A 27,710-nucleotide genomic window follows, 5' to 3' on the forward strand; every position below is an offset into this window, starting at 1 on the left:
GAAAATTCGGCAATCAACGTTGTCAAACATGACAAAAGGAAGCAGCTAGAAGCTTGAAATCTATTTAATTTTAAAACTAAGTGCATTTAAATTTCATTCAGACTCTAACGCTGTTAAATTAAGACATTTTTCTTCATCGACGCTTACTTTTTCTGGCCCTTTCAGATTCCACACGACACCCCACTAAATTCAGGACTGGGACAGAAAATCCTGACAAATTACGGACACTAGGCCTTTGACCATTGAGCTAGGTTAAGTGTATAATTTTTTTTTTTACCACCATCCCCAGAGGTATTCACAAATGATAAAGAGAAAAAGCAAAGTCGTAGCTCATTAGTATTGATATAACTGAAAAAAAGTATAAGAAATAGCAAAACTTTCAGATACATATAGTACATTACATTCTTAATCTGTGTCTATTGCATGGCTTTTTAGCTGTGCTGATTACTCAACTATGCTGGCATACGCTACTACTCCTTTCAGCCTCTTTCTGAGGGGTTGGTCAACCGTCAGTGTGTCTGCTGTAACTCCGTCTCGTTTCATTTCAAGTTTCGTCTGAATTGTGGAAGCCAAAGTTACTGTTACCAAATGATTCCTTCTGCCTGTCTTTTACTTCTTGAGTAAGCTGAACAGTCTTTCTGAAGCTACGTTCGAAAATGGCAAGGAAAACAAGTACTGCACAAACTTTGCTAAGTTTGGTTTCCACGGTAGTCCCTCGCACTCAAAGCCGATTTCCAGTAATCCACGGCTGTCAGAGTCACTGTTTTATCACCATTGGCACTATCGGAATGTTCCCACCATTCTTTGTCAATCGCACTTTTCGACTTTTTGTACTCATTTTCATCATTTCAGCGCAATTTTATGTTTTATAATACACTGACAGGCCCTGGCGGACTATATTCGTCACTTTCTGCTTACCCAGTCTTTCTTTATCAGTAAAATTCTTATGCGGCATATTTTTTCAGGAATGGGACTAACTTGTCAACCAGAAAAAATCGTAAATTGTTTTCAAAATGCTGCAATTTTCGTCTCTCTCTGTTTCTTGTGTTGGGTCGTTTGAAGCAAACCCCTTCGGTTTTACAGAGCAACTGCAGACAAATTCTAATTTTTGTCATATTTCTTAAAACTTGTAGTAATTCTTGATCCTTTTGAAGCTACTGAATCAGGTGGACCCACATAGTGCTAGTTCCCATTTTCTTGGTGCAAGCCAACAACTGTGATTAGTTTATGAATTGAAAATAATTAGTTAATTACAAACCTTGAAGGTGTTTAAATGATCAAAAACAGAAAACCAATGCAACCACCGTGGAATAGATAATGGGCAATGTTCATACCTATGCCAATAAATTCAAGTCGCGGTGCCTCAATTGCCTGAGACGTTAGGAAAAAAAAGTAAAATGTTCAGGGGATTAAGTTTTTTGGAGATTTTTGGGAGATTCGGTAACTTCTTTTTTTATCGGGAGATGGATTAAAAATTCGGTAGATCTCCCGAAAAATCGGGAGAAGTGAAAACACTGCGTCAAATGCTCTTTCTTGTCGTATTTTATGTTGATACTTGCAATCTTGCTTTTGCGTATCAGTAATCTTACTATTGCGTATCAGTATTTGATAAATCATTTTCGTTTCATTTAATCCTTTTGGAAGAACCAGAAGATTCACAGGTTGATTATGTTCTGCAATTATTACAATTGGCACTTGAAAAGACATGAGTAATAAATGCTTAGCGATCCTTAGATCAACATGCTTAACTTCACTTAATGGAACTTATAGGTCAAGATTGCAAAATTCAACGAAATTGTAAGTTTGAGGGGTGAGTTCACCACCTTGCTCAGTAGTCTAAAACCTAGGATAGAATAGGCTAGTAGCCTGCAATTATTCTTTATAGCTAGACTGATTGAGTACATGAAAGGGGTAAAATTCTACTCTAGCTACTTTTGGCTATCTTGAAATGGGGTTAGGTTAGGAAAATGAAACTTTCAGGGGTGGGTCTACAGGCTAAAGTATGTCCCAGGAAGACAGTTTGAAGTACCCACCTCCACTTCTCCCTCTAGAGGGTCCTGGAACTTGCCTACATGACAGATCTATACCCATTGAAATTTTGACAAAACAACATTTTACCTTAATTTTTAGTTATCAGTTTCTTTTTCTCTGGCCTTAGCTCTGAAAATGGAATTTCAGTCATTTGAGCAGAATTTTAAGTCATATCAATGTTTTAGCCTATTTCCAAAATTTAGGAAATGCATTTGTATATCTTTAAAACCTTATAAATTGGGATTGAGCAAAGCTGTGAAGCTGAAAACATTTTTATTGCACTTCATTTAAGCAGAAGATAAGATATTTATTTCAAAAAGATCACTATCACAAGCCCACAAAGGGCCAAATTTGGACTTCAGAGTCAACATTATAAATGGTTGCACTAAAACTGGCAAAAATGCAAAAGACAACAACAAAATAAAAAAATCATTATGAACAACCATTTAACAGTCAATAATTAAGACTGTAAAAAGTCAATTAAAAAGTTAAAAAGATAAAAACTGGTCAAACTAAACTTATTTAAACTTACACAAATCAGAAAAAGAATTAGAATGGACATAAAAAAAGGAAGGGGGGAATAAGCAAATATACACAAAAAAAGAGCAAGACATAAATGCATATAAATTAAAAGGGACACTAAGAAAGTGTCAATAATCCAACTACAGTAAGTCAATAAAAAAGTTAAAAAATAAAAAGTGGTCAAGAAGGGGGGGGGGAGAAAAAAAGAAACTTGGGACATTTTATTCATTTTTTCTGTTTTAAAGGGGACAAAAGTTCTTTTGTATCTTGAAGTAATGCAGCAAATGGGGGACAAAACAGGGATGGGCTCAGAAACAGCTCAGGGCAGCTGTAATCTGGATAGGGAGTGACGTTTGGGGAAAATACTTGCTGTCTGAGGGTTTGTTATGGCATTTTTTTGCAAAATGGAGGCACAAATTATTTCTTTGTCTCTCAAGGGTCTCTAGTTTTGAAATATTTAACAAATAGAAATATGGTATCTTGCCCTCTTTATAAATAGTTCTTAGAACTCTCTTTTGGACATTTTCAATTTTTTGTGTTGCTTCAGTTGAGAGGCCAGGGTGCCACACAGGACAGGCATACTCTAATATGGGATGCACAAAAGAAATATATACTTTTAGTAAATGTGATTGGGGGCAACTAAATTTATTTAAAAGTTTAAGGAGGGAAAGTGAGGAGTTTGCTTGTCGTAGGATATTGTTTATATGGGCATCCCATTTCAAATTGGAAGAAGTTGTAACACCAAGGAGTTTAAGAGATGTGACAGGTTTCAGGACGTATAGGAGCAAGAAAAAGTGGAGGGAATGTAAGGAGACTTGCTAAGACTGTTGCGGGTTTAGAAGGGTTAACTCTCAAGTCAAGGGAAGTGGCCTCACAGGCAATATCTTGGAGTATGCCTATTAGGTTTCCACACTTGTCCTTATGAATTGTCCCCAAAAGAGTCAAGTCATCGACTAATTTCCACCTAGTGCCATAAAAGGTTGAAAAGGTGTTAATCATGAGAGAAAAAAGGGGAGGGCCTAGAATAGTCCCCTGAGGAATGCCATTAAATATGGGGAGATGATCTGAGAAACAATTTAGATATTTAACTGCTTGAGATCTATTAGAGAGAAAAGAGGCAACGAGCTTAACAAGGACAGTTTCAATGTGGAATTCATTTATAAGTTCATCTATGAGTAAATTGTGGTTAATCAAATTGAAAGCTTTTTGAAGATCAATAGAAATCAGATTAAGCCACGTGTTAGATTTTTCAAGTAATTTACCCATGGTATCAACAAGATGGATCAGGTAATGAGAGGTTGACATGGATTTGAGATTACCAAACTGTCTAAGATCAATGAGGGGGAGGACTTTCATCTTAAGCCAGTCTGTGAGAAAACTTTCGTACAATTTTGAAAAAAATTGAGGGGAGGGTAATAGGACAAATGCCATCAAAGCCAGGCTTCCCATTTTTCTTTTTGATTGTGGTAATAAAGCCTTGTTTCCAATATTGAGGGAACTGTCCAGATTTGGTAATTTCATTAAACATGGTGGATAGGGGTTTTGAGAGGTAATCACTGAAAGCTTTAATCAGAGGAACAGGAATATCTAAAGGGCAAATGCTTGATTGTTTTAGTTTTTCAATTTTTTTTACAACTTCAAGTGGAGAAATATATTGGAGTGAAAAAGGATCAGGAACATCTGGAAATGCATAAGATAGTGGTGGGAGACTCTGGACAATAGAAGCCAGAAACTTATTGAGGTCATTAGCTGTGGTCTTTGGAGGTTCATTTATATTAAAATTTAGTTGTTCTTGACTCTTGCTGGTAAGATTTTTAATTTCAGATCTGTTTTGCAAGGTTTCACTTCTATAATTCACTGATTTTTAAAGGTAATCAAAGGTCAGGACCCTCTAGAGAGAGAAGGAGCAGAGGTAGGTACTTCTAAATACCTTCTCAGGACATACTTTAGCCTGTAGACCCATCCCTGAAAGTTTCATTTTCCTAACCTAACCCCTTTCCAAGATAGCTAAAAGCAGCTAAAGTAGAATTTTACCCATGAAAGGGTCTCTGTCTTGAAAACTAACTGAAATAGATAGGCTATGTGATACTTTAAGGTTACCTATAGATCATAAGCCTGAATTTTGCCATGAGAAGGTGTTTTCAACTTCCCAAGTCCATCTAATCTCACTCCCTAAAGTTTAAACTTACCTCTCATTTACATCAGAAATAAATTTTACCATCACCCCCTCCCCCCCTAATGTGCAAATATAGACCCTGAATTGGTAGGTAAATATTTGCCAAATCATATTATTGAATTACAACTAAAGTGAATATACCTGTTGATGCCTTTTTTTTAAGGAGCATTCACAAGCATTTCTAGCTAGAATCCCATGTCTAGACAGGTGTCTAGCCAGAATTTGATGTCTAGGCAATGACCATTCACAAGTAAAATTTGGTGCTTAGCTAGACACGCTAGACAAGGCACAGTAAATTTTTACCAAATCATATTATTGACTTATGAATAAAGTAAACATACCACTCAGTGCCTTTTTTTATGCTCTTTCCAAATGTAATAATCATTTTGTTGGAAATGAATTTTACCCCCACCCCTATATATACAAATTCAGGGTATATATTTGCACATTAAGGGGGTGGGGGTAAATTTTACACTTACCTCCCATTTACATCCAAAATAAAATTTACCCACCCCCCTAATGTGCAAATATATACCCTGAATTGGTATATTTAGGGGTGGGGGCTAAAATTCATTTTTGACAAAAATGATTATTATATTCATCAAGAGCATAAAAAAAGGCATCAAGTGGTATATTCACTTTAGTTTTAACTCAATAACATGATTTGGTAAATATTTATCAATTGGTATATATAGGGGTGGGAAGATGTAAATGGGAGGTAAGTGTAAAATTTACCCCCACCCCCTTAATGTGCAAATATATACCCTGAATTGGTATGTATAGGGGTGGGGGTAAAATTCATTTCCAACAAAAATGATTATTACATTTGGAAATAGCACAAAAAAGGTATATATTTCAAAGGTATATATTACATATTTCAGGGTATATGTTTGCACATTAGGGGGGTGGGTAAATTTGATTTTGGATGTAAATGGGAGGTAAGTGTAAAATTTACCCCCACCCCTTAATGTGCAAATATACCCTGAATTGGTATATATAGGGGTGGGGTAAAATTCATTTCCGACAAAAATGATTATTATATTTGGAAAGAGCATAAAAAAAGGCATCAAGTGGGATATTCACTTTATTCATAAGTCAGTAATATGATTTGGTAAAAATTTACCCAAGGTGCTTAGCTAGACATTGATTTCTAGACTCTAGAACTCAATGTCTAGGATTTTCGATTACAGCCAATCAGAATTTGTCAAGTTCCCCTACTTTCTTCATTTATGTTTATATTTTTAAACTTAAATTTAATTTTTGTTTTCTAATCAATTGTTTTTTTCATTTTAGGCCAATATGCAACATCAGGCACAATAGTGAAGCACATAAAGGCAATTGTTTGGCTTATCTGATCCATTAGCCTATCTTGTGACAGTAAAAATAGGGATTACAATTTTGAGTTTTGCCTGCATAGGCTCTCTTGATTGGCTAGAAATGACAATTTGAAACTAAATTTGTAGTTTTAGCTAAGCACCAAATTTTACTTGTGAATGGTCATTGCCTAGACATTGAATTCTGGCCAGACATGGGATTCTAGCTAGACATGCTCGTGAATGCAGCTTTATGCTCTTTGTGAATATAATAATCATTTTTGTTGGAAATGAATTTTAGCCCCCACACCTATATATACCAACTCAGGGTATATATTTGCACATTAGGGGGGTGGGGGAAGGTTTAAACTTACCTCTCCTTTACATCAGAAATAAAATTACTGCCACCCCTAATGTGCAAATATATACCCTGAATTTGTATATATAGGGTGGGGGCTAAAATTCATTTCTGACAAAAATGATTATTATATTCATCAAGAGCATAAAAAAAGGCATCAAGTGGGTATATTCACTTTAGTTGTAACTCAATAACATGATTTGGTAAATATTTATCAATTGGTATATATAGGGGTGGGGGTAAAGTTCATTTCTGACAAAAACGATAATTATGTTTGGAAAGAGCATAAAAAAGGCATTGAGGGGTATGTTTACTTTATTTGTAAGTCAATAGCCTAATATAAACTGCAAAAAAATACTAAAGCTGTAACCTAACCTACAAAATACTTAATTTTTGATTCAAATCATTTTCCTACAATTTCTGTTTTTTTCAAATGTCGTTGACAAAATAGTGCTGAATTTTGCAATTCATAATTTTGCCATCAACAATTCAGGGTATATATTTGCACATTAGGGGGTTGGGAGAGGTGAACTTCATGGTAAATTTGCAGTGGGCCATATAATTTTGCTAGAATGAAAGTGAAAACATCATTTGAGGCTTTTTTTGCTCTTTCATAATTCATACTAAATACCTTATGGGCCCTTTTAAGGGCTCAAGATGCAATTATTGTATTATGAAAGAGCATAAAAAAAGACATAAAATGGTGTTTTTGCTTTCATCCTAGATAAATTATAATGCCACCTATAAATTACCAGCAATGAAAAGTATTGATCTGTGGGTGATTTTATTTCAGTGACTTGCCCCCTCAGAAATAAATACTATAAAATTCTGAAAAATGCTTTGAAAATTTTTACAATCCTTATTTAGGCTCTATCATTCTTAAAAATCTCTTTATATTACTATACCCCCCCCCTCCCAATTTCCTCCAGTATTGGTGAACAGATAGGCATGCTAAAAAGGAAACTCTATAAAATTCTCAAAACAAATTTCAAAAAATCCTAAAACACTTATTGATACCATTTCTAAAAGTAATTTACTTTACTTTGCCCCCTCCCCATTAATGTGCAAATATATATCCAAGATTACATATGCTCCCTTTATTTTGTCATACATTACTCTTTTGTTCAAATACATTTGACAGCAAAGAAGAAACATTGACAAATCAAGCAATAGAAAATACATGAATATTGAAAAGCCAGTGCAAATTATCATGATCAAATATCTAGATGTAGAACTATGGCTCAGAAGATTGAATGCAAATAAGTTGGTTGGTCCTGATGGAATTCACCCTCAGACCCTGAAAGAAGCCCAATCAGAGCTTGCCCTTCCCTTGTCAAAACTGTTCCAAAAGTCTCTAGATACTAAATGGGTTCCTCAAGATTGGCAAAATGCAAATATTATGCCTATCCACAAGGGTGGAAGCAAGAACAATGGCACCAATTACCAACCCACTGGCATCACTTCAAAGTTGGTGAAGTTTTTAACGAATTATGAAAACAACAATTATGAAACATTTAATTTGCAACAAACTGCTCACAAACAGCCAACAAGGCTTCAGATCAGGATGCTCATTAGAGACAAACCTTATACTTGCTTATGACTCTGTCATTGAGTTGCTAGATTGTGATACTCAGTTGATATGATCCTTTTAGATTTTGCCAAAGCATTTGACAAAGTATGTCATCACCAGCTGAAGTCAAAACTAACAGCTAACAGCATCCATCTGAAGGTTATAGAATAGGTTATACAATTCCTCACAAAAAGAAAGCAGAGAATTTAATTATTTGGGGACAATGGGTAAGAATTCTACTCATTCCCCTAAAGTCATCAGTTGTCTTCTATATAAGCGACTTGTGCATCCAAAGCTTGATGTTGGAATAGCTCTAGCCTCCTCTTATTTTAAAAATAGACATAAAAGTGCTGGAAGATGTGCCATCAAAGTGATATCCAGCATACAGGAACTTTCCTACCCTGCAGGACTAGCAAAGCTGAAACTCCCAGACTAGCAAAGCTGAAAATCCCAACAATAGAGGTGATGCCATTTTAGCCTATAAGGTAATGAGGGCTAATATGCACTCAGCATTATTTCCCACTGTTGGTCTCAACTCAAGAACTAGAGGTCATCACCTGAAGCTTGTTAAGCAGTCTACCCTATCCAGAGTCCACACTCAATTCTTTCAAACAGTTTGTAGTAACAAACTGTAAGTAAGGAGTGACCCGGCTCAATAGTAACCAAAACTCGAAAAAACGGGTTTTCGATACCAATAGATACATCAGAAGAATCAGGTTTTTATACTGATTTAAAATATATAAGTTTCATCAAGTTTAGTCTTACCCATCAAAAGTTACGCGCCTGGTAAAATTTGCCTTATTTTCGAAAAAAGGGGGAAACAGCCCTTAAAAATCATAGAACTCTAATGAAAATCACACCATCAGATTCAGTATATCAGAGAACCCTAATACAGAAGTTTCAAGCTCCTATCTGCAAAAATGTAGAATTTTGTATTTTTTGCCAGAAGAAAGATCATGGATGCACGTTTATATGGTTTTTTTTTGTTTGTTTTTTGTTTTTTTTTCCCCCAGGGGTGATTGTATCAATCCAGTAGTCCTAGAATATCATGTGAGGGTTCATTCGAATGGAAATTAAAAGTTCTAGTGCCCTTTTTAAGTGACCAAAAAAATTGGAGGGCAACTTGCCCCCCTCCCACACTCATTTTTTTCCTGAAGTCTTGACTTACTTGACTTAAGGCTCCTGCCGAGGGTTCGGCGCAGAGAACGATGAGACTAGGCGCCTCCAGGTTGACCTATCGCTTACCAGGATCGCAGCTTCGTCCACCGGGATGTGGGCTTGGGTGAGGAATTCATCGGCTTTGTCTTTTCACCTAGTGGGTGGGCGTCCTCTGGGTCGTTTCCATCCGTGTAGGATGGGGTCGAAGTCGAATGCAACCCGTGCTGGGGCGTCGCGTGGCATGCGAAGGAGGTGGCCGTACCACCGAACAGTACGCTGGGCAAGCTGCGTTGAGAAAGGAGTTTGAGCCGTACGTGATAGGAGAGTCTGGTTGCTAACGAGGTCAGTCCAGTGAAGTCTTTTGATTCTTCGGAGATGTTTCGTCTGAGCAACATCAAAGGCGCTGAGGATAGATTTGGCAGCTGGCCACGTCTCCGCTCCATACAGCAGGACGGTGCTGACTGACGCATTGTAGATGCGCATTTTGGTAAATCGGCTTTTGTTTGGCTTTCGCCAGATGCTGCTAAGCCTCCCAACAAGTGCTGAAGCCTTGGCAATTCGAGATGTAAGCTCTTTTGTGATCAAACCATCCTTCGACAAAATAGATCCCAGGTAAGTGAAGTCTTCAACCACATCTACTCGGTTGCTTCTGATGTTGACTTCCTTTACAGTAGAACGGGACGTGGGGGCTCAAGGAGCATGACTTTGGTTTTCTGCCAGTTGATCTTCAGTCCAACTTTCGAGGCTTCTTCTGAGAGCACCTGGAGAGCTTTGGTCATCTTATCGACGGTGCTCGCAACTAGCGCTATGTCGTCAGCGAAGTCAGCATCAGAGAGTACCCGGTCTCCGAACTGAAGACCGAATTGAAGGCGATTCATCGTGCTGGCCATAACATGGTCTATGACGCAGTTGAACCATTGACTTGCACGCAGCTTTCCATATCCTCATACAGCTTTTCAAAGACTGAGCAATATTTCTTGAGCAGACTCATAGCTCTTAGTATTAGCCAAAGTGAATGGTTATCAACAGAATCGAAGGCAGCCTTAAAGTCCAGGAACGGGATTTACGCAGTTTGGTGATACTCTTGCGTCTTCTTGATCAACTGGCGCATAGTAAACATTTGCTCCGTCGTCGACCTGCTGGGCATGAATCCGGCTTGCTGGACTCTTCTCTTTCTATGCAAAACGGTGAAACACCTGTCCAGGAGTGACATGGCGAAGAGTTTACCAGGAACTGAGAGGATTGTGATCCCACGATAGTTGGAGCAGATTTGACGACTGCCCTTGCGTTTCCAGAGTGACACTATGATGCCAGCACGCCAGTCATTTGGTATGCTTTCTGTCGTCCATACAGCAGAGAAGATTATCTGGAGCAACAGAATCATCACTGCACCCCCGTACTTGAGGAGTTCTGCATAAATACCACATAAACCGGGGGATCAATTATTATTTAACCGTTTTACAGCATTTCGGATCTCCAAGGTGGTAAACGGTTGCGAAACGAGGTAGGAAGTAGCCTCGGGTGTGGTCATTGCTGCTTCAATCAGATCAGGGTCGGGATGAGCAACTGCCTCGGCATTCAGAAGCGTTGAGAAGTGACTGCTCCAGGCAGAGAGTTGGCCTGCATCGTCATCCAGCATGCTTCCGTCAGCAGACAAAACACGGCTCACGGTGGAAGTTTTCCCTTCCGTCAGCTGGCGGAGGTGTTTGTAGAGGGAGCAGGTGTCTTCTTTTCTCGAGGCATCTTCAAGATCGCTGGCTTTCTTGTCGACAAAGGTCTTCCTATCACTGTGCAGGAGGCTATTGTGCAGGCCATTGAGTCGCCTGTACTCTGGCATATTCTTTGCTAAACGGGCCTTCCGGCGCAGCTCGATTACAGACAGAGTCTCCTGGGATATCCAGGGTTTATTCTTGTGTCTGCTGCGGCCAATGGTTCTGCCAGCAGAATCGAGTATATTATCTTTGAAAGACTTCCAGCCTACTTCAGGGTCGTCCAGAACTTGGAGACAGCTAAACCGGTTAGAGATATCGAGAGCATACTTCTGTTGCATCTCGGATGTAGCCAGACTACTCATATCGAGCTTGGGAGGCCGTTTTTTTTGTCCTTGGGCTCTGAGGTGTAGCCTCAGTTTGGCGACTACGATCCTGTGGTCTGTGTTTCCAAGCTCGGCCAACCTATAAGTCCGGCAATTTGTTATTGATGAGCGCCAGCAACCTGAGATCATAACATAATCGATCATCTTCTTTGTCTGGCCGTCGTTACTATACCAAGTGTATTTGTGTGTATCTCGTCTCTGAAAGAGCGTGTTTGAAATAACCAAATTATGCATATTGCAGAGCTGGAGGATTCTTTGTCCGTTGTCATTCAGTGAATCTGGAGTCACAGGGCCGAGAAAACTTCTCCACATGCCCTCACTGTCATTTACCGTCGCGTTAAGGTCTCCCAGAAGAGTGATGATGTCGTGGGGTGGGACTCTAGACAGGGTTGCTGAGAGCTCCGCATAGAACTGATCCTTCACTTCCGCAGGGCTAGGATTGGTGGGAGCATAGCTTACAATAATTGTCCACTTTCCATGCTTGTGCTGGAGCTGAGCCATCAGTATTCTATCTGAAATTTGTTTATAGGAGAGAAGGCATCTCTTGGCTCTAGCGTTCAGCGCGAGGCCTACACCATTTGTCTTGCTTTTTGGGTCACCAGACCAGATCAGGTGATATCCTTCACCAATATCCTCGGACTCTCTTCCGACAAGGCGGGTTTCCGTAAGGCCAGCCACAGTTACATTGAAGCGTTTTCGCTCATAGGCACGGATTGATTTAGCTCCAGGGAAGTTGAGTTTGAGTACGTTCCAGGTGGCGAGTCGTATTCCACCTTTGTCAATAAGGTTCATTCGATGGTCTAAAATCAGTCCAGGGACGTCCTGGGGTCGTGGAAGGTAAAGGGGGGTCAGGTCATCCGAGGCAGTATCATCATTTTTCGTTGCGGTAAAATTTTCGGGTGGAGGGTTGCAGGCCCAACCGACCCTAGGCCTGGGATCTAATGAGAGCTAGGACTTGCCTAGATACTGAAAGTCCCTGGGGTGGGCTCCACCCACCTCATAAGGTTGAGGCTGCCCATTAACATGGAGCGTTTAGTTAGGGAAAACCCCATATCCAGAGGCACGTGGTCAGCAGACATAGTCTGCCTCATTCCGTGACTTCATTTCCTGAAGTCACCCAACCAAAATTTTGAGATAGCTATTTTGTTCAGCATAGTCAAAAATCTAATTAATATGTGTTTGAGGATGACTTAATCCCCCACAGTTCCTGGGGGAAGGGCTGCAAGTTACAAACATTGCCCATTGTTTACATATAGTATTGGTTATTGGGAAGTATACAGGTGTTTTCAGGAGGAATTTTTTCTAGTGGGCAGTCGGGGTCGGAGTAGGGGTTATGGGAGAGGAACATTTCCATGAAGGGGGCGCCAGATTTCCCAGCATTATTTAAAAAACGATCAGAAATTAAATAAAAAACAAGTTTTTTTCAACTGAAAATAAGGAGCAACATTAAAACTTGAAACGAACAGAAATTATTATGTATATGAGAGGGGTTGCCCCCTAGTCAATACCTTGCTCTTTATGCTAAAGTTTTTTAGTACTTTCAAAAGAGCTATCTATTCTAATTAACGAACCTATGTGATTCAGGGATTTGTGATTCAAACTTTAGCATAAAGACCGAGGTATTGACTAGGGAGCAAACTCCCTAATATACGTAATAAAAACATACGAATATAGAAATTCTTTACGTAAGTTAATTCGTAAGTTACGTCAGAACAAAATTTCGAGAAAGCCAATTAGCCAAAAAAAGGAAAATTAATATGCGAATTTTGTTGTAATTATTCATGTACGTTGAGCCAAAATCAAAGCGGCATGAATTCAAAAACGTTCAGAAATTAACTAAAAAAACAAGTTTTTTTTTTAAGCTGAAAGTAAGAAACGACATTAAAACTTAAAACGAACCGAAATTATTCCGTATATGAAAAGGGCTGTCCCCTCCTCAACGCCTCGCTCTTTGCGCTAAAGTTTGACTCTGTCTCACAACTTTATTTCTTTAAACGATAAAAAAACTTTAACGTAAAGAGCGAGGCGTTGAGGAGGGGACAGCCCCTTTTATATATGGAATAATTTCTGTTCGTTTTAAGTTATAATGTTGCTCCTTACTTTCAGTTAAAAAAACTTGTTTTTTTTTAGTTTTCCTCAAGAATTGTCAACAGTTGAAATAAACTCTCCAATGAAACTGTATCTTCAAATGAAGGCTGGATGCTGAGTGATCCTCCAGGGAGTGTAAACTAGACCAAGAAGCTATTGATCAGCATACTGCAGCTAGTCACTAAAGAATTTTGAATACAACTTAAATCATCAACTCTGAAGCTCTACAAGGAGAAATCCTTAGATTACTCAAAGCTGCAATTTAGGGTTATGGATATTCCAGATTTATGACTTTAAGGATACTCCAAAGTTGTGACCAAACTGTACAAGGGTCTTGTGCAACCATTGCTAGAATTTAGAATGTGTGTTGCAACACTTTTGAACAAGGGTAATCAGCAGAAAACAGAATCTTTCCAAAGGCAGATAACAAAAGCTGTTGATGGATGCAAGATTCTCAACTGAATAAACTTCAGCCCCTAATGCTCATGTATAAATGTCAAAGAGGTGATGTCATAACGACTTGGCAGGGCCCATCAGCATATGGATATGTCCCACCAGTCATAAACCTTCCCCCAACAATGGGATAAATTTTTGGGGGTGGAGGCCAGCAGAAGGATGCATTATTGGTATTAAAGATATCTGGCACCTGCTTGGGATGGAGATGAGTGGCTTACAAGTATTTTTTTTTTCAGGGTAACTCTGAAATTTGTTCAAAGTTATCTTTGTCTTTCTAAAGTCTGTATTTCAATGTTCCGTACTGGCCTGGCCAAGTTGTGCTGTTCAGAACTGATCCCAGGAAGGTGGAAATCAAGCTTGTCTGTTCTGCTGAGTTTTTACTTCTGTGTACATTTTGGATCATATCTTAATTTGTTTGTGCCTGGTTTTCTTTCCTGCTTGGATAGAAGCTAGTTAACAATTAATGGGATAGAAGATGGATTATGAAGTTATATATTAGGCAGTTGAACTTTAAAAGTAAGAAATGAATTTGAGGAATATTTTGAAATAAATATTTTGAATTTGGTTAGTGATTTTTTTTTTCAGAAATATAAGGTTTTTAGTTTTTTTTTTTTTTTTTTGCAATGAGAAGAGTATAGGGGAACATAATTGATGATTAAAAATCAAAACAGACACAGAACAGAATATTCTTCCAGCTTCTGACAGTACACCAGAATGTTTAGTAACAAAGAGGAACCCATAGTCCTGTCCCACAAGTCATAAACCTTAATGAAACATTTGGGACCAGCCATTTCCAGGTCACCAAACTCCACAAGAAATTATAGGCAAAGTTAGCAAAGATTTATTGGATATCCTGCAAGCCTGTAGATTTGAAAAATCTACAAGGAACATCATATGCAAACGTCTCAGCATCTCAATGGGGAAAATTCCTATACATTTGGATATTATGGAAAAAATGTAAAAGAAAAATACAGTTTATTTTATTTTAGGAAATTTATGTTGGTCTTAATGAAATGGAAGAAATGAAAGGTTTTTAGTAGTTTTTAACTTTAAACACCATTTTAGGATTGATATAGCTCTCCAGACATGAAGACTAGTAGTTTGGTTCAGTTGCCATTCAATACAGAAGGATGTGTTTCTCAAATGCCAAAAATGGTTTTAAGTAAACACTAGTTTCTAAAAAATGTCACAAAATAACCATGATTTTTCACAATTTTTAGTTCAGGGTTATCCTTTTCTATGGTATTTGCTTTGATGAGCATTCAATAGATATATTTCTGAAATTGTCAGAGTTGCTAGTTATTATCTTTAACCCTAAAAAGGAACCATAAATAGCTGAATCTCTGGAACTTCCTGATGCTTTCCTAGACTTTTCTTGTCCTTTTCTGGAGTATTGTTCCTCAGTTTGGCTCCCAATAAATGTGATTGATGAACATAGGGTTGAAAGGGTTGGGGAAAGGGCTACAAAGATGGTCTGGAATGTGAAATACACTTGTTATTCTTGGATAATCATCAGGTTTTAAATTTCTTGCCATTTTGTAGGCAGTGACTACAAGAACGCTGAGGATATTGATTTTTGTTTGTTTGTTTGTTTGTGTTAGCCAAGTATTATTCAGCTTAAGGCACGTTTTCAAACCATATGCCAAAAAAAAAATCAACAAACAAATAGGATAGCATTTATTACTGATGGAGTTTCTACATTGTGGAAAACCCTGTAATCTTTGGTTGTTGAAGAAGTTAGTTTTCATTCATTGAAATAAACTTTATCAGGTACTAAAATTTTATTTAGGAATACTGGCTGTTTTATAGTGTTGTATTTATGGACCATAAGCTGGGATAAATTTATTTCTGTTATTATTGTATGTCTTTTGTATTCACTCATGTTTAAATTTGTTTGTTTTGTTCTTGTATTTCTTTTACCATAATATTTACTTATGTATTTTTGAGTGATGTGCAGTTAGCTTTAGGCTAAATGCATAAATTAAAAAAAAATGCTCATGTAAATCACAAAAGTATAACAAACTAAGCTATAAACTAAATTTAGTAAGCATAGATGAAAATATTGGATCCTAAATATTTCTTTTGGATTATTGTTATTGTACAGGATTAAAGATGTAATTCAGATGAGGCCAAACAAAAAGCAGAATATCCTCAAATGCAGGGACTGGAGAGGGTCATAAGAAGAGAGTTAGGAAAAGCTCTGATGAATCTTGAATAGTACAGGGAAGAAGAGCAAGAATGCAGAGCCATATTGCTCTCAAGTGGCTTGGGTTGTTAGTAGCAGTAGTAATAAAAGTCACTCAAGTTCTGTCTAAAGACAAAAAAAAACACAAAAAAACTATTAGTCAAAACTATGTAACAGTACACTTATAGATACAACTATGTCTGATCCTCAGGGGAGGGGATTATAAGATTTTTGGTGATAGGGTTCTAAAACAAAAATTTGATTTTTTATGCCACTATTTTTTTTAGAGGGACACTCCCTCCACCCCCAACCTGTTTTGAAAGTAGACATATGGTTCTCTCTGTATTTTCCAATATCTTTCATATTGTCCATCTATTTCTTTTGAGAGGTGCCTAGAAGTTGAGCTTAAAGCCTTGTGTTAATTAGATTCAAATTGTTCAGAAATGCATCAGTTAAATTGCTTAGTCTCCTTATAAATGCTTTTTTTTTTTATATATGAGAAGTACATGGGGCATGCACTTAATCATTAGATAATCTGCAAATCCAGATAGAGAAGGTAATTAGAATACTGTATAGCAAATATTCTATAGTTCTTCATAAGATTAGGTTGACCTTTTATGATTGCAGCAATTTGTGGGAGAAGGGGATTTGGTCTTTGTTACCAATAAGATTTTGATTTTTCAAGACCTGGATTTTTTATCAAATGTATCCCTTGTTGGGGGTGGAGTGGGGGGTGGGTGGGACTGAAAAGTCCCTTTAGATGTAAATAAGTTCTTGTGTATGTATCTAAGCTTAGGAGTTAGGACCCATGATGCATCTCACCTGACCTCAATATCAAAGTATTTTGAAGCAACCTAAGCAAAACATAAATTTGCACTGACCTAACCTAACCTAACCTGAGCATAAGTATAGACATAAAAGTCAAGATAAAGAGGGAAAAACAGAACATTTGAAGGGACATCCTTTATTTTTTTGGTGTTGTGTTTTTAGTTTCAAGCTTATTTTTATAATTGTTGTGTTTTTAGTTTCAAGCTTATTCTTCTTACTGTGTTCTGGTCGTTTGAAAAATACAAGCCTATGCTTGATATCTAGCTCATCTTGACCAAGTTAGGATTAAATGTTTCTTGATTTGCCTAGTCACATGTTTGTTTGTGAACTTTTGGAGTCTCAAACAGTTCATGGTAACAAACTGTAAGTAAGGAACAATGCAGCTCAATAGTAACCGAAACTGTAAGAAGCAGAGCCTTAATAGTACTAGATACATCAAAAGAAACGAATTTTTATGCTTGCTCAAAATATATAAAATTCATGAACTTTAATGTTACCCATCAAAAGTTAAAAGCCTGAGAAAATTTGACTAATCTTTAAAAAAGAGAGAAACACCTCTAAGAAATCAAGAGATCGTAATGAAAATCACATCGTTAAATTCAGGATATTAGAGAACGCTAATGTATAGGTTTCAAGCTCCTGTACACAAAAATGTGGAATTTCGATTTTTTTGCCAGAAGCAAAATCACGGATGCATGTTTATTTGTTTGTTTTTTTGTTGTTTTTTTCCCAGGGGTGATCCTGTAAGATTAGGAGAGGGCTCATTTGATCGGAAAGTTCTAGTGCCCTTTTTAAGTGACCAAAAATATTGGAGGGTAGCTAGACTCCCTCCTACCCCCCTTTTTTACCCAAAATTGTCCTATCAAAATTTTGAGATAGCTGTTTTCTTCAGAATGGTCGAAAGATCTAATAACTATGTCTTTGAGGATGACTTGACCCTCCACAGCCCCAGGGGGAAGGGCTGCAAGTTTTGAAATTTGCCCATTGCAGGGTTCGGACTCGCCTATAAATTCCTATATTTTAATGCGCTCCTATAAAAGGCCTATATTTTGGCTAAGATCCTATTATTCCTATATTTTCGGCTGAAGAACACCAAGGACATTGCTCAAGATTTGCAATTTTCACTGCTCGTTAAGTAAGCCAAAATGTGCTTTTCTTTGCTTTTGACTCTGCTTGTAGACTGTGCTGTCCTTCGGTGTAGATCGATAACTAATTAGAACTGTTGAGCTGTTTGAACTTAACTAATGTTTTGTGTTGGGATTAGTAAGCTGCTTCTGCCTGGGCTATACTGTTGTGTTGACTTAGTAGCCTATGTTTTGTTTTTTGTCATGTTGGGCCTGTCCGAAATGAGCAAAGATCAGTATACAGGCTCTACTTAGTGAGACTCTGAGTTCTTGCAACTTATGCGTTTTCTGGTTGAACGCTATAAGAGACTGATGCGAATACGGCCCAGTTTCGGATATATCCACAATCTTTCTTTTTATGGCCTTTTAATCGTGGGATGCTATTTTGCAGATGATGCTTGGTAATTGAGTATGGAGCCTACCAAGTTCAATAGTTCATGGCTTGCTAAGACGGATTGCAGCAGTAGAAAGATTGGCGAATAGTGTAAGACTGGGAACGACCAGTACTCGTTCTTTTGCAAACTGCTTGAAAAATCTGGGTTGCACAGCTGGGGTTGCTCAGCTAAACCAAAATGTCCGATCTGCAGAACACAAAGCCGCAGTTACTGCTCAACTACATCCACTACAGCTTACCTGACCGGACAATCTCGAGCTGATGAAACAATCAAGGATAAACCATTAGTTGGTAAAAAAAATGTTTTGTGAGCGTGATGCCGCTTATAAAGCTTAGTTAATATCGGCACTTCAGACGGTACAGAGTTCCATGTCTGCTAACTCTTCAGACCATATTGTCACAACCTTCCATGTGATTTTTCTCGGTAAGATCCCCGACGGAATGTCCCTATGTGCGAAGAAACTCACGTATCTGATCACCGACAACAAGTGATGACCTGTATAGGAAGATTGTGTCAGCCATTGAGCAGAATCAGCTGCCACTTGAAAAACTGATTACACTTGGAAGTGACAGACCAAACGTCAACAAAAGCGTTTGGAACAAGTTTAATGCCGAAAAAAAGAAGGTGACGGGTAAGGTAATGTTGAACATTGGTGATTGCAACATCCATATAATTCATAACGCTCTCTTGAAAGGTTTTCAGGTGTTCGGAGAAGAAAGTTCCAGCTTTGTTATTCTTGTGCATTCATTTTTTGACGGCTGGCCTGCACATTGTGAAGACTGTTGAAAGTGCCATAAAAAAGTGGGAGTGCCAGAGAATGCTTTCATGAAGTATGGACCAAGCCACTGGATGGCGATCGGACGTGCCCTGGCTAGAATCGTGCAGCAGTGGCCGGCAATCTTAGAGTACTTCCTGAACTTCGTGCCGAGAGAGAAAAAATTGAAGAATCTTCTGTCCACTCCCAAATTTCTGAAGATTGTGGCTTATATCAAACGTGCGACGATGAAGGCTCAACTTGAGTTTGTTCTAGTCTCAGCAGAACTGTTCATGCGTTTCACCCAACTATTCCAGAACGAAGAGCCTCTCATTCATGTTCTGCACTTAGAGATCAAAAGAATAGTTGTGATGCTTTGCAGACGGGTCTTTACTCCAAATTTCGTGACCGAGACTGCAAATATCTCACCAGAAATGTTGAACCTTGCTGAAAAATTAGCAGAAAAGTCCATAGTTTCCGAAAATGTGGAACGAGCTTTCGGTCAGAAAGCAACACTGAAAGACAAGACCATTTTCTATGTCAATGTGCGAAAATATTTTATTGCGGGTATTCGCCATATTTTGAACAAAAGTCCCCTGGAAAAAGATGGTTTTCTAGAAGCTTTACGCTGTTTGAGTCCGATCAACATGAAGGATTCAAGAAGCATTACAGACATAGCGGTTGTGGCACGCGGGATTGCGATTGGAGTAAGCTGAGACATCGCTCAGGCTGAGTGGCTGGTTTTGCAACTGGAAACTGAACCCCGTGAGGACACTGCTCTGATGAAACAGTTTTTGAGCCGTTATTTTGGACTGATGAATGAGTGCGAGGACCGCAAGCACCTGGAATTTACCAAGCTTATCAAAGTGGTGCCTACGTTGTCGCATGACAATGCATATGTTGAGCGTTGGTTCTCGCGTTCTCGTAGGATTCTTGGTAAAGACCAGGCCTTGATGTCTGAACGCGTTCTGGATGCGAGACTCATGGTATATGCCACGTTGAGGCTTTATGGAGGAAAACCAGAACGGTCTGTTATTACAAAAGAGCTGTTGAATCTTGCATGTTCCGCATGGTCTCGGTATCAACAATATCTGGATGAAAACAAAAAGAAGAGCTATCTGAGAAGGAGAAAGCGGCTTTCGAAGAGTACAGCAAGCGGAAGTTGCAGGAGGTCCACAACAAAAAGAAAGAAATAGAAGACCTGGAAAGCAAAAGGAAAAAAACTCAGAGCATCAGAGCAAGAAAAGAGAACAGTAGCAGCTACTCTACTTCAGGAAGCGACCGACAGAATGAAGAAGGCTGCCAAGTTCAAGAGATCCATAGAAATTGCCCTAGCTGTTTCTCTGCTCGAAGGAGCTGTGAAGCCCAGGACAAGTGATGGAGAGCAGATGGTGGAATCTGCGAGAATGAAGCAACCTCTTGCAAAGAGAAAAACTTATCTCATATCGAAATTGATGCCCAAGAAGCAGCAAGAGTGATTCCAAATATTTTACCTGTATCAGTCAATCGTTGGCACAATATGTGTATCTGATTTTTTACTGCTTTCTACTATTTGTACAGTTTCTATTTGAAATTAAAAAAAAATTAATAAATGAAAAACTCGGGAAATGACGAATTTATGTGACCAGGCATCCCACGCCATCTACCACAGATCTTATCCCGAGGACTTCCGAATCCTATATTTGGCCTATATTTTGGCCCGGGAAATCCTATAAAAATAGGACAGAGCCTATAATTTGAAACGAACCGACCTGTCCGAACCCTGCCATTGCTTACGTAGAGTATTGGCTATTGGGAAGTAAAACGATAATTTCCGGGGGGGGGGGGTCTTGTGGGGGCGCTTACGTGGGAAGATCTTTCCATGGAGAAGTTTTCGTGGGGAAGGGAATTTTCCGTGGGAGGGGGAGCTGGATTTCCCAGGATTAGTAATAAAACTATCAGAAATTAAATTTTAGAAAATAAAGTTTTTTCAACTGAAAGTAAGGTGCTTAAAACGAACAGAAATAACTTAAAACGAACAGAAATTATTACGTATATTTGGGGGTTTCCCCCTCTCCAGTATCTTGTTCTTTATGCTAAAGTGTTTTTTGAATTTATAAAGAGCGTATTATTTTATTTAAATGGTCTTTGTGTATCAGGAGTGATTCTTAAATAATCGGTACAAAAAGTCAAACTTCAGCATAAAGAGAGAGGTACTGAGGAGGGAGAAACCCTCTCATACGCAATAATTTCTGTTCATCTTAAGTTTATAATGTTATTCCTTACTTTCAGTCGAAAAAACTTGTTTTTTATGTTTAATCTCGTTTAAGACATAGATCTAAGAGAAAAAATAAATTCATTTTAGTTTTAGATAGCCAAACTACTTAGCATGGGGGATTTACCGTCTCCTGAGATCAATACCAAGAAAGCTCTCTAGAAATATTATGTACAATTTTTCTTTCTTTTGTTATTCCCTTCCTTAGGGAAAATCCTCTGATATTCCCTTTTTAAGGGTTCAGTCTTTGTATAACTATGGTAAATTGTCCAGAAAATCAGAAAACAATGGATTTTTAACCTCTTTTTTGTATTTCAGGTCCATATATGTAACCAGAAGATCCTTCTTGAATCTTACTAACCCATTCACAGAGACAAATAAGAAGAAAGAGTACTCAGAAAGACGCCTCTTAGGGTGAGCTGAAAGTGCTCTTTAAGTATTTGGTACTTAGTATAGGGAGAGAGTGCATATAATTTTTTTTTTTTTTTTTCGAGTGGGGAAGGAAGGTGATTAATACTTACATTGAGTTATTAATCAGCAATTGAAAAACAAGAGTTTTTCAAGAACCGTGAGATTTTCTTCTGTTTATCAGGACAAAACCACAATAAAGTTTTTGAAATAAAATGTAGTTCTGTTTTACCCTTCCCTTTATTATGTACTGAAAAGATTTTTTGCAGTGATTATTAGGTAAATTACAATCATAAGAGTGTCAGTAAGTCAATCACTTATAAAACTTTGTGTTTCCTATGTCATGTAAAGTGCTTTGCCACATTGATCACTTAAGCACAGATTTAAGACTGGTTTATTGTTTAAAACTAATAATATCTTTGATAAGATCTGAATTGCTATAAAGCTTGGAAAGTTTAACTAGTTAACTTTTATTGAAGGTTAATTTTTATTTTATAGTAGAGGTTGAGGTTCTTTTTGTGATGTTTCTGGATTTATGCCTTAAAAACCTTAAGTTCATAAGTATTAAAAAAAAAAGTTTTACATTGAAATTTTTATAAGCAACCTCTGGAAAATAAGATAGGATCAAAAAGGATTACATTTAATTTTTACTTAAAGTTGTACATGTTCGAGTGTATCAAGAGTAGCCTCTAATGATACTTTCTAAAGTATTTTTTTTTTTGAGATAATTGAGCACTATCGTTTATTTCTTTTTTGAAGAGAACTTTTGCTTCCTTAACTATATATATATATATATATATATATATATATATATATATATATATATATATATATATATATATATATATATATATATATATATATATATATATATATATATATATATATATATATATATATATATATATATATATATATATATATATATATATATATATATGTATGTATAATATATAATAGTAAATCGATTAGTTGTCACATAACTGTGTCACCTTTGTTTCATGCAGGTCAAATCCTTGGAGGGGGAAGGGGGCGTTTCAGCTACCAATTTTGTTAAAATGATTAGATTCCCTGGGAGAGGAAATGGAATTCTGGTGAAAATAAAATAGGATGTCAGGGGTTTATCCAGGGGTGTCAAAAATGCTTTTAATTAGGGAAACAATGTTGAGGTAACATTTGATATGGTTTCTGACAAGATAGGGATAGACCTGTATATAGAAGCTACTGAGATTTCTCTCTTTAAAAATCTGCAAAATTGTTGGAAAGCGTAATTTCCGTTTAAATGTTGCTCTAAAAACTGCTGTTATCTCCTTAATCTTTTATCAGAATTTTATATTATGTTTGTAAATATTTTGGAGTGGAAGTGTTATTGTAAATGTAGTTGTAGTGTAATCATAGATGTAAAATACAAATTTACTCCCCCAATGATTTTTTCACAAGCAACACATGTACTGTGTAGTTTTCATCAAATTTTTACTTGCATACGAGGTACAAAGATAGATCGAGTGGCAACTGCATTTGACTACTACCACTCATGGATAATTGTTTTTGATCAGTTTTTCACAGAACTGCTACACCAAATCATTTGATCTGCATTATCAGAACAAAATCAGTGCAGTATTTTATGAGGACTTCGCTGCTCTTTAGTATTGTCCAAATTTTTTCAAGCTTAGAAAGTATAGAAATAGCTTTTTCATTGGGACATTCCAGAGGGTCAGGGCAATCAACTTTTACTGTACCAAAGAACATTTACAGAAAACGGTCCTCTACCAATTAGTTCTACAAAGTAGACCTCGTCAATATCTACTAATCATAACCATACACATGTTAAACAAAATACAAAATGAATATTATATTTTTGTGAAAATTCCAATAAAATTCCAGTTTGTCTGTTTTATCAAGTCCCTGTATTTGTCCCAGACAACACAATGGATATTTCCTTAAAATTAAAGTTACAACCAGAAATGAGTGATTTATTGAGTATCAAGGTGTTGGCAAATAAAGAAAGAAGATTAGTCTGTAAATATGATCCCTTCCGACCCAAAAATCCATTTGACTTTGGTTAATTGTGCCTGGCTAGAAGAAGATGAAAAGAAAAGAATTTGCATAAAAAATCCTTTGAAGCTGAAGGAAGTCTTATCTGGACTCAAGGTGTATGGGTTTTTCCAAGAAGTTTTTTCTATGACCAAGAGAGCCAACATTCCAATCGTCTTCTATATTTTGGTGAACGAGATCCACTGACCCCATCGAACTTTCTCATATTAGGACTTTGTCCTAGTGCGGTTTTTCAACATAATTCCGAAAATGAATTGAGACAAGCCATTGATGTCAACAATTTTTCCATGGAATTATGTAGCTTGTTTATCTGAATTGCGCGAATAGGCGCAATTTTTGTGACCAACTCAAAAAGGTTTTGATATTTTCTGAAAATCTTTGATTTTTGGGGATTCAGAAAGATCAATTTTCTTTTGAGAAAATCGGAAAATTTTGTAGAAATTCCTGAAAATTCAAGGATAATGAAAATAGTTGGGGGGGGGATTGCATGTTTTTTTTTGGGGGGGGGGGGAAGGATCTGATGTTATTTTTATATTTCATTCTATCAAACCTGATGCAAAATTCTTCATAATGACAGCTTGTTTTACTTGTTGATGTTAACCATAAGAACATGACAAATTTGTAATAAAACTCTGGTTAAAGCCATGAGGAAATCCTCAATATCATCTGGTGTCTACTCAGCGTCACTACTGCTTGTGGTGCTAACGCTATAATGTTTTTCATTTTGCAGTTTAAATGGGCTACAATATACAATGGAAGAAGTCTTTTTGTTTCTTGACTTGATTTATGAACAAAATAAAACAATACATGCACATATTTCCGTACTGCAAACATGCTAGGAATTTCAATTTTTCTTTTTCTGTTGATTAAGTTTTTAAACTCAAATTCTGAAATTTCAGGGCTCATGTAGATTGTATGGTTTTTGCAGAGTGCTGTCCAAATATCGTTGTTCTTTTTTTGCAGGTACACAATGCAGGAGATGTACAATGTTGTCTCTGAAGTAGAACTGTACAAAAACTTCGTGCCTTGGTGTAAGGATTCAAGAGTGATTTTCAGAAAAAAAGATTTTCTTCGAGCCGACTTAGTTATTGGCTTTCCGCCAATTACTGAAAGATATACATCCAGTGTCACGTTAGTAGAACCAAATTTAGTAAAAGCAATATCAACAGAAGGTCGATTATTTAATCATTTAGAAAATGTATGGAAATTTAGTCCTGGTCTTCCTGAGAATCCGAGGACATGTACTTTAGATTTTTCAGTTTCTTTTGAATTCAGATCAGTTTTACACTCTCAATTAGCTCAAGTGTTTTTTGATGAAGTTGTCCGTCAAATGGTAAATGCTTATATGAAAGAAGCAAAAGCGAGATATGGGCCTTCGTCGATTAAACATCAAAGACCCATTATCTCAACATCTTGACTGGAACTAAAACTAGGAGCCAATTTTCATTTAATCTAGAGGGTTGAAACCTTATTCTTTTATCGGTTAATAATTATATAATAGGAATTTTATTTTTAGGTCTATATAACTTTTTGATTTAGAACAAATTATGGATTTATCCAATGGGAAGTTGCAAGTAGATGAACTGCAAATTGATAATTCTTATGCAGAATGTCTTTAAAGTAACTATAGACAACTGACTCTCTTTTAATTCATTGTTTCTGTGATTTCACTTACTGTGATTTCAAATAACCGAAGTGATCCTTTTCTTATAATTTCTAATATTTCTGGATGTGGGGTAAAACCTGGGATCCCTACCCCTCTGGATATGGTCTTGGAAGAGCATACCCATGCATATGAAACATTTCCTCAGGATGTATTAACACAAGATATATTTAATAGTTTTACTAAATAGCCCTCAGAGGAAAAAGGATTCGCAGGACAGTTAAAAAGGATTAGCAGGAAGGTTAGGCTGGGGCAAGACTATAGACTAATAGCCTTTAATCTAGGAATTTCTTCAGGGAAGGCCATAGTGAAATCGAGTGAGGCAATATATTTCTTAACATTGTATTAAGACTAGACAGCTTAATACTGTGATATGTTTAAGTTTCTAATAGTAGTAGTCATATGTGCAAACAGTCAAGACTTTGGAGGTATCAGTCATTTTTCCAGAGGAGTGGATCTTAATTTCAAAGATGTTCATTTTGAGTGCAACATTTTCTAATTTTCCCAAGTCTTCATGAAATTCTTGCTATTAATTTGTCTAAAAAATGGAAAGAAATATATCATTTGTAGTTTGCATTTTAAGTATTTTCACTTTTGAGTCTGATACACTGCTATTGATATGCAGTTTTTTTTCGAATTATTACTGTTTTTAAACATACTCACTGTAAGTTTGTTTTTGCTACAGCATTACTTATTAAATTTCATTTGTTTCGAAATATACTGAATAATTACATTCTGGTTTCTAAATTGTATTAAAAGCCGCGCTGATGCAAGTTGACAGTTCTTTTTTTTTCGTAGGAAGGGGGTAGCTGTTTTTAAGGCTTATATGCAGAATGTTCTTTTTTAATATATTCTGTTTCAAATTTATAGTATATATGTTCCAACCTGTGAGATTTCATTTCATTCACTTAAATAAACCCAGTTGATAACCCCTTACTCTGAGTTTTTTTTTTAGATTCAACAAATCCAAATGTGAGTTTTCAGTGTAAAATTGTGAATTTTCAGTCAATTATATTTTATATATAGAATGAAAAATATGTGCAAATTATCTCAGTCTGCCAAAGTGTATCTTATAGGTTAAAGTTAAAGCTGAATTGCAACGAATTTTAAAGATGTAACAAAATCTAAATTCTTGAAATCCAACTTCCGAGTCTCGGAAACTTACTCACATACATATGCATATCCATTTAGGTTGCAACCATACCTTTTTATTATGTTATTTAGAACCATACCATACCTAATACTTGTAATGTCATTAGGTGCTAAGATTGTATTTTAGATATTGTGACAAATCCCTTAACTATTGAAAATTATATGTAGGCCTAAATTATATGTTTATAAACTACTTTTTTTTAAAATTATATATATTTCAAATATATATATATATATATATATATATATATTTATATATTTATATATTTATATTTACATACAGAAATGTCTCTGTATTTGGCTAGTAACTTTCTAGCATTGCCGGACTGGTGGTTAATATGATTTAACTATTGATAGGATCATTTGTGGTGAATTATTATTTATAAACCATTGACTATATTGGGTTGCATGTACAGTTTTTGAATTAAAGTACCTGTTAAGCATACAATGTATCAATATTGCTCATATTAAATAAACTTTAGTTTTCATTTAAAGGGCTAGTAAGGCATCGCGTTGTTTCTCGGCGCACGTGCACAAAATATAGGCTACCCTTTCCCAAGAAAAACGATTAGTTTCATGGCAAATGTTTCAAACATTGGAAGCGTGGTTGCTTAAAGAAGAAGTTAACGGATTATTTCAGTATAAAATATTTTAAGTAAGACATAACGAGCATTTTCTTATTTAATAAGCATATCAAGGAGTACCACGCAAAATTTCAGTTTTGCTCGGTCAAATTATCGAAATCAAAAATTTATATTATGTCCGTATTGATCTGGGGAAGATAAACAGGAAGGGTGTGCAAAAGCACTGGCTGGCTGTCCCCCCATTGCACTTCCTGGCTAAAGGGCCATGAAACGGAGATCAGCATCGCCGGTAGGGACTATAAAGTACAGTGTCGTATTCTTAATCTTTTTTACTTTTACCCATATTCATAAAATTTAGCTGTTTTCAGCTTGAAAACTCTATATATGTCGGGCCATGAAATGTCAGTTTAGGCAAATTGCAAGTAAAAGGACTACATAAAAAAAGATTCCACGAAAAAAACTGAATGTTTGACACTGGCTTCATTTTGGACCATTCAATAGTACATGTTGAAACTCATTGTATGACTTTCATTACAGCAAG

At 36.7% G+C, this 27,710-nt stretch overlaps 1 protein-coding gene across 2 annotated transcripts; it reads left to right on the forward strand.

Moving 5' to 3' along the window:
• Positions 1–1,545: 1,545 nt before the first annotated feature.
• Positions 1,546–27,094, forward strand: LOC148954057 (coenzyme Q-binding protein COQ10 homolog A, mitochondrial-like). 2 transcript variants are annotated; one of them, XM_089085772.1, is made up of 3 exons: positions 1,546–1,797; positions 21,626–21,721; positions 24,734–27,090. In XM_089085772.1, exons 1-3 carry the CDS (start codon positions 1,706–1,708, stop codon positions 25,185–25,187), a joined length of 642 nt encoding a protein of 213 aa, XP_088941898.1. In that variant the 5' UTR covers positions 1,546–1,705; the 3' UTR covers positions 25,188–27,090. The 2 variants fall into 2 exon arrangements, with proteins under 2 accessions (XP_088941898.1, XP_088941899.1); XM_089085773.1 differs by having other exon boundaries at positions 1,556–1,810; positions 24,734–27,094.
• The last annotated feature ends 616 nt before the right edge of the window (positions 27,095–27,710 follow it).

The sequence above is a fragment of the Artemia sp. Qi Xiang Cuo genome, chromosome 3 (assembly GCF_049724085.1).
Source record: "Artemia sp. Qi Xiang Cuo chromosome 3, ASM4972408v1, whole genome shotgun sequence".
Lineage (NCBI taxonomy): Eukaryota > Metazoa > Arthropoda > Branchiopoda > Anostraca > Artemiidae > Artemia > Artemia sp. Qi Xiang Cuo.

Bases quoted from the DNA above. Each gene is read 5' to 3' on its own strand.
- LOC148954057 (XM_089085772.1), top strand. From the start codon at position 1,706: ATGAGTAATAAATGCTTAGCGATCCTTAGATCAACATGCTTAACTTCA. The intron at 1,798-21,625 runs GTAAGTTTGAGG...TTTGTATTTCAG, and splicing joins TTGCAAAATTCAACGAAATT to GTCCATATATGTAACCAGAA. The intron at 21,722-24,733 runs GTGAGCTGAAAG...CTTTTTTTGCAG, and splicing joins TCAGAAAGACGCCTCTTAGG to GTACACAATGCAGGAGATGT.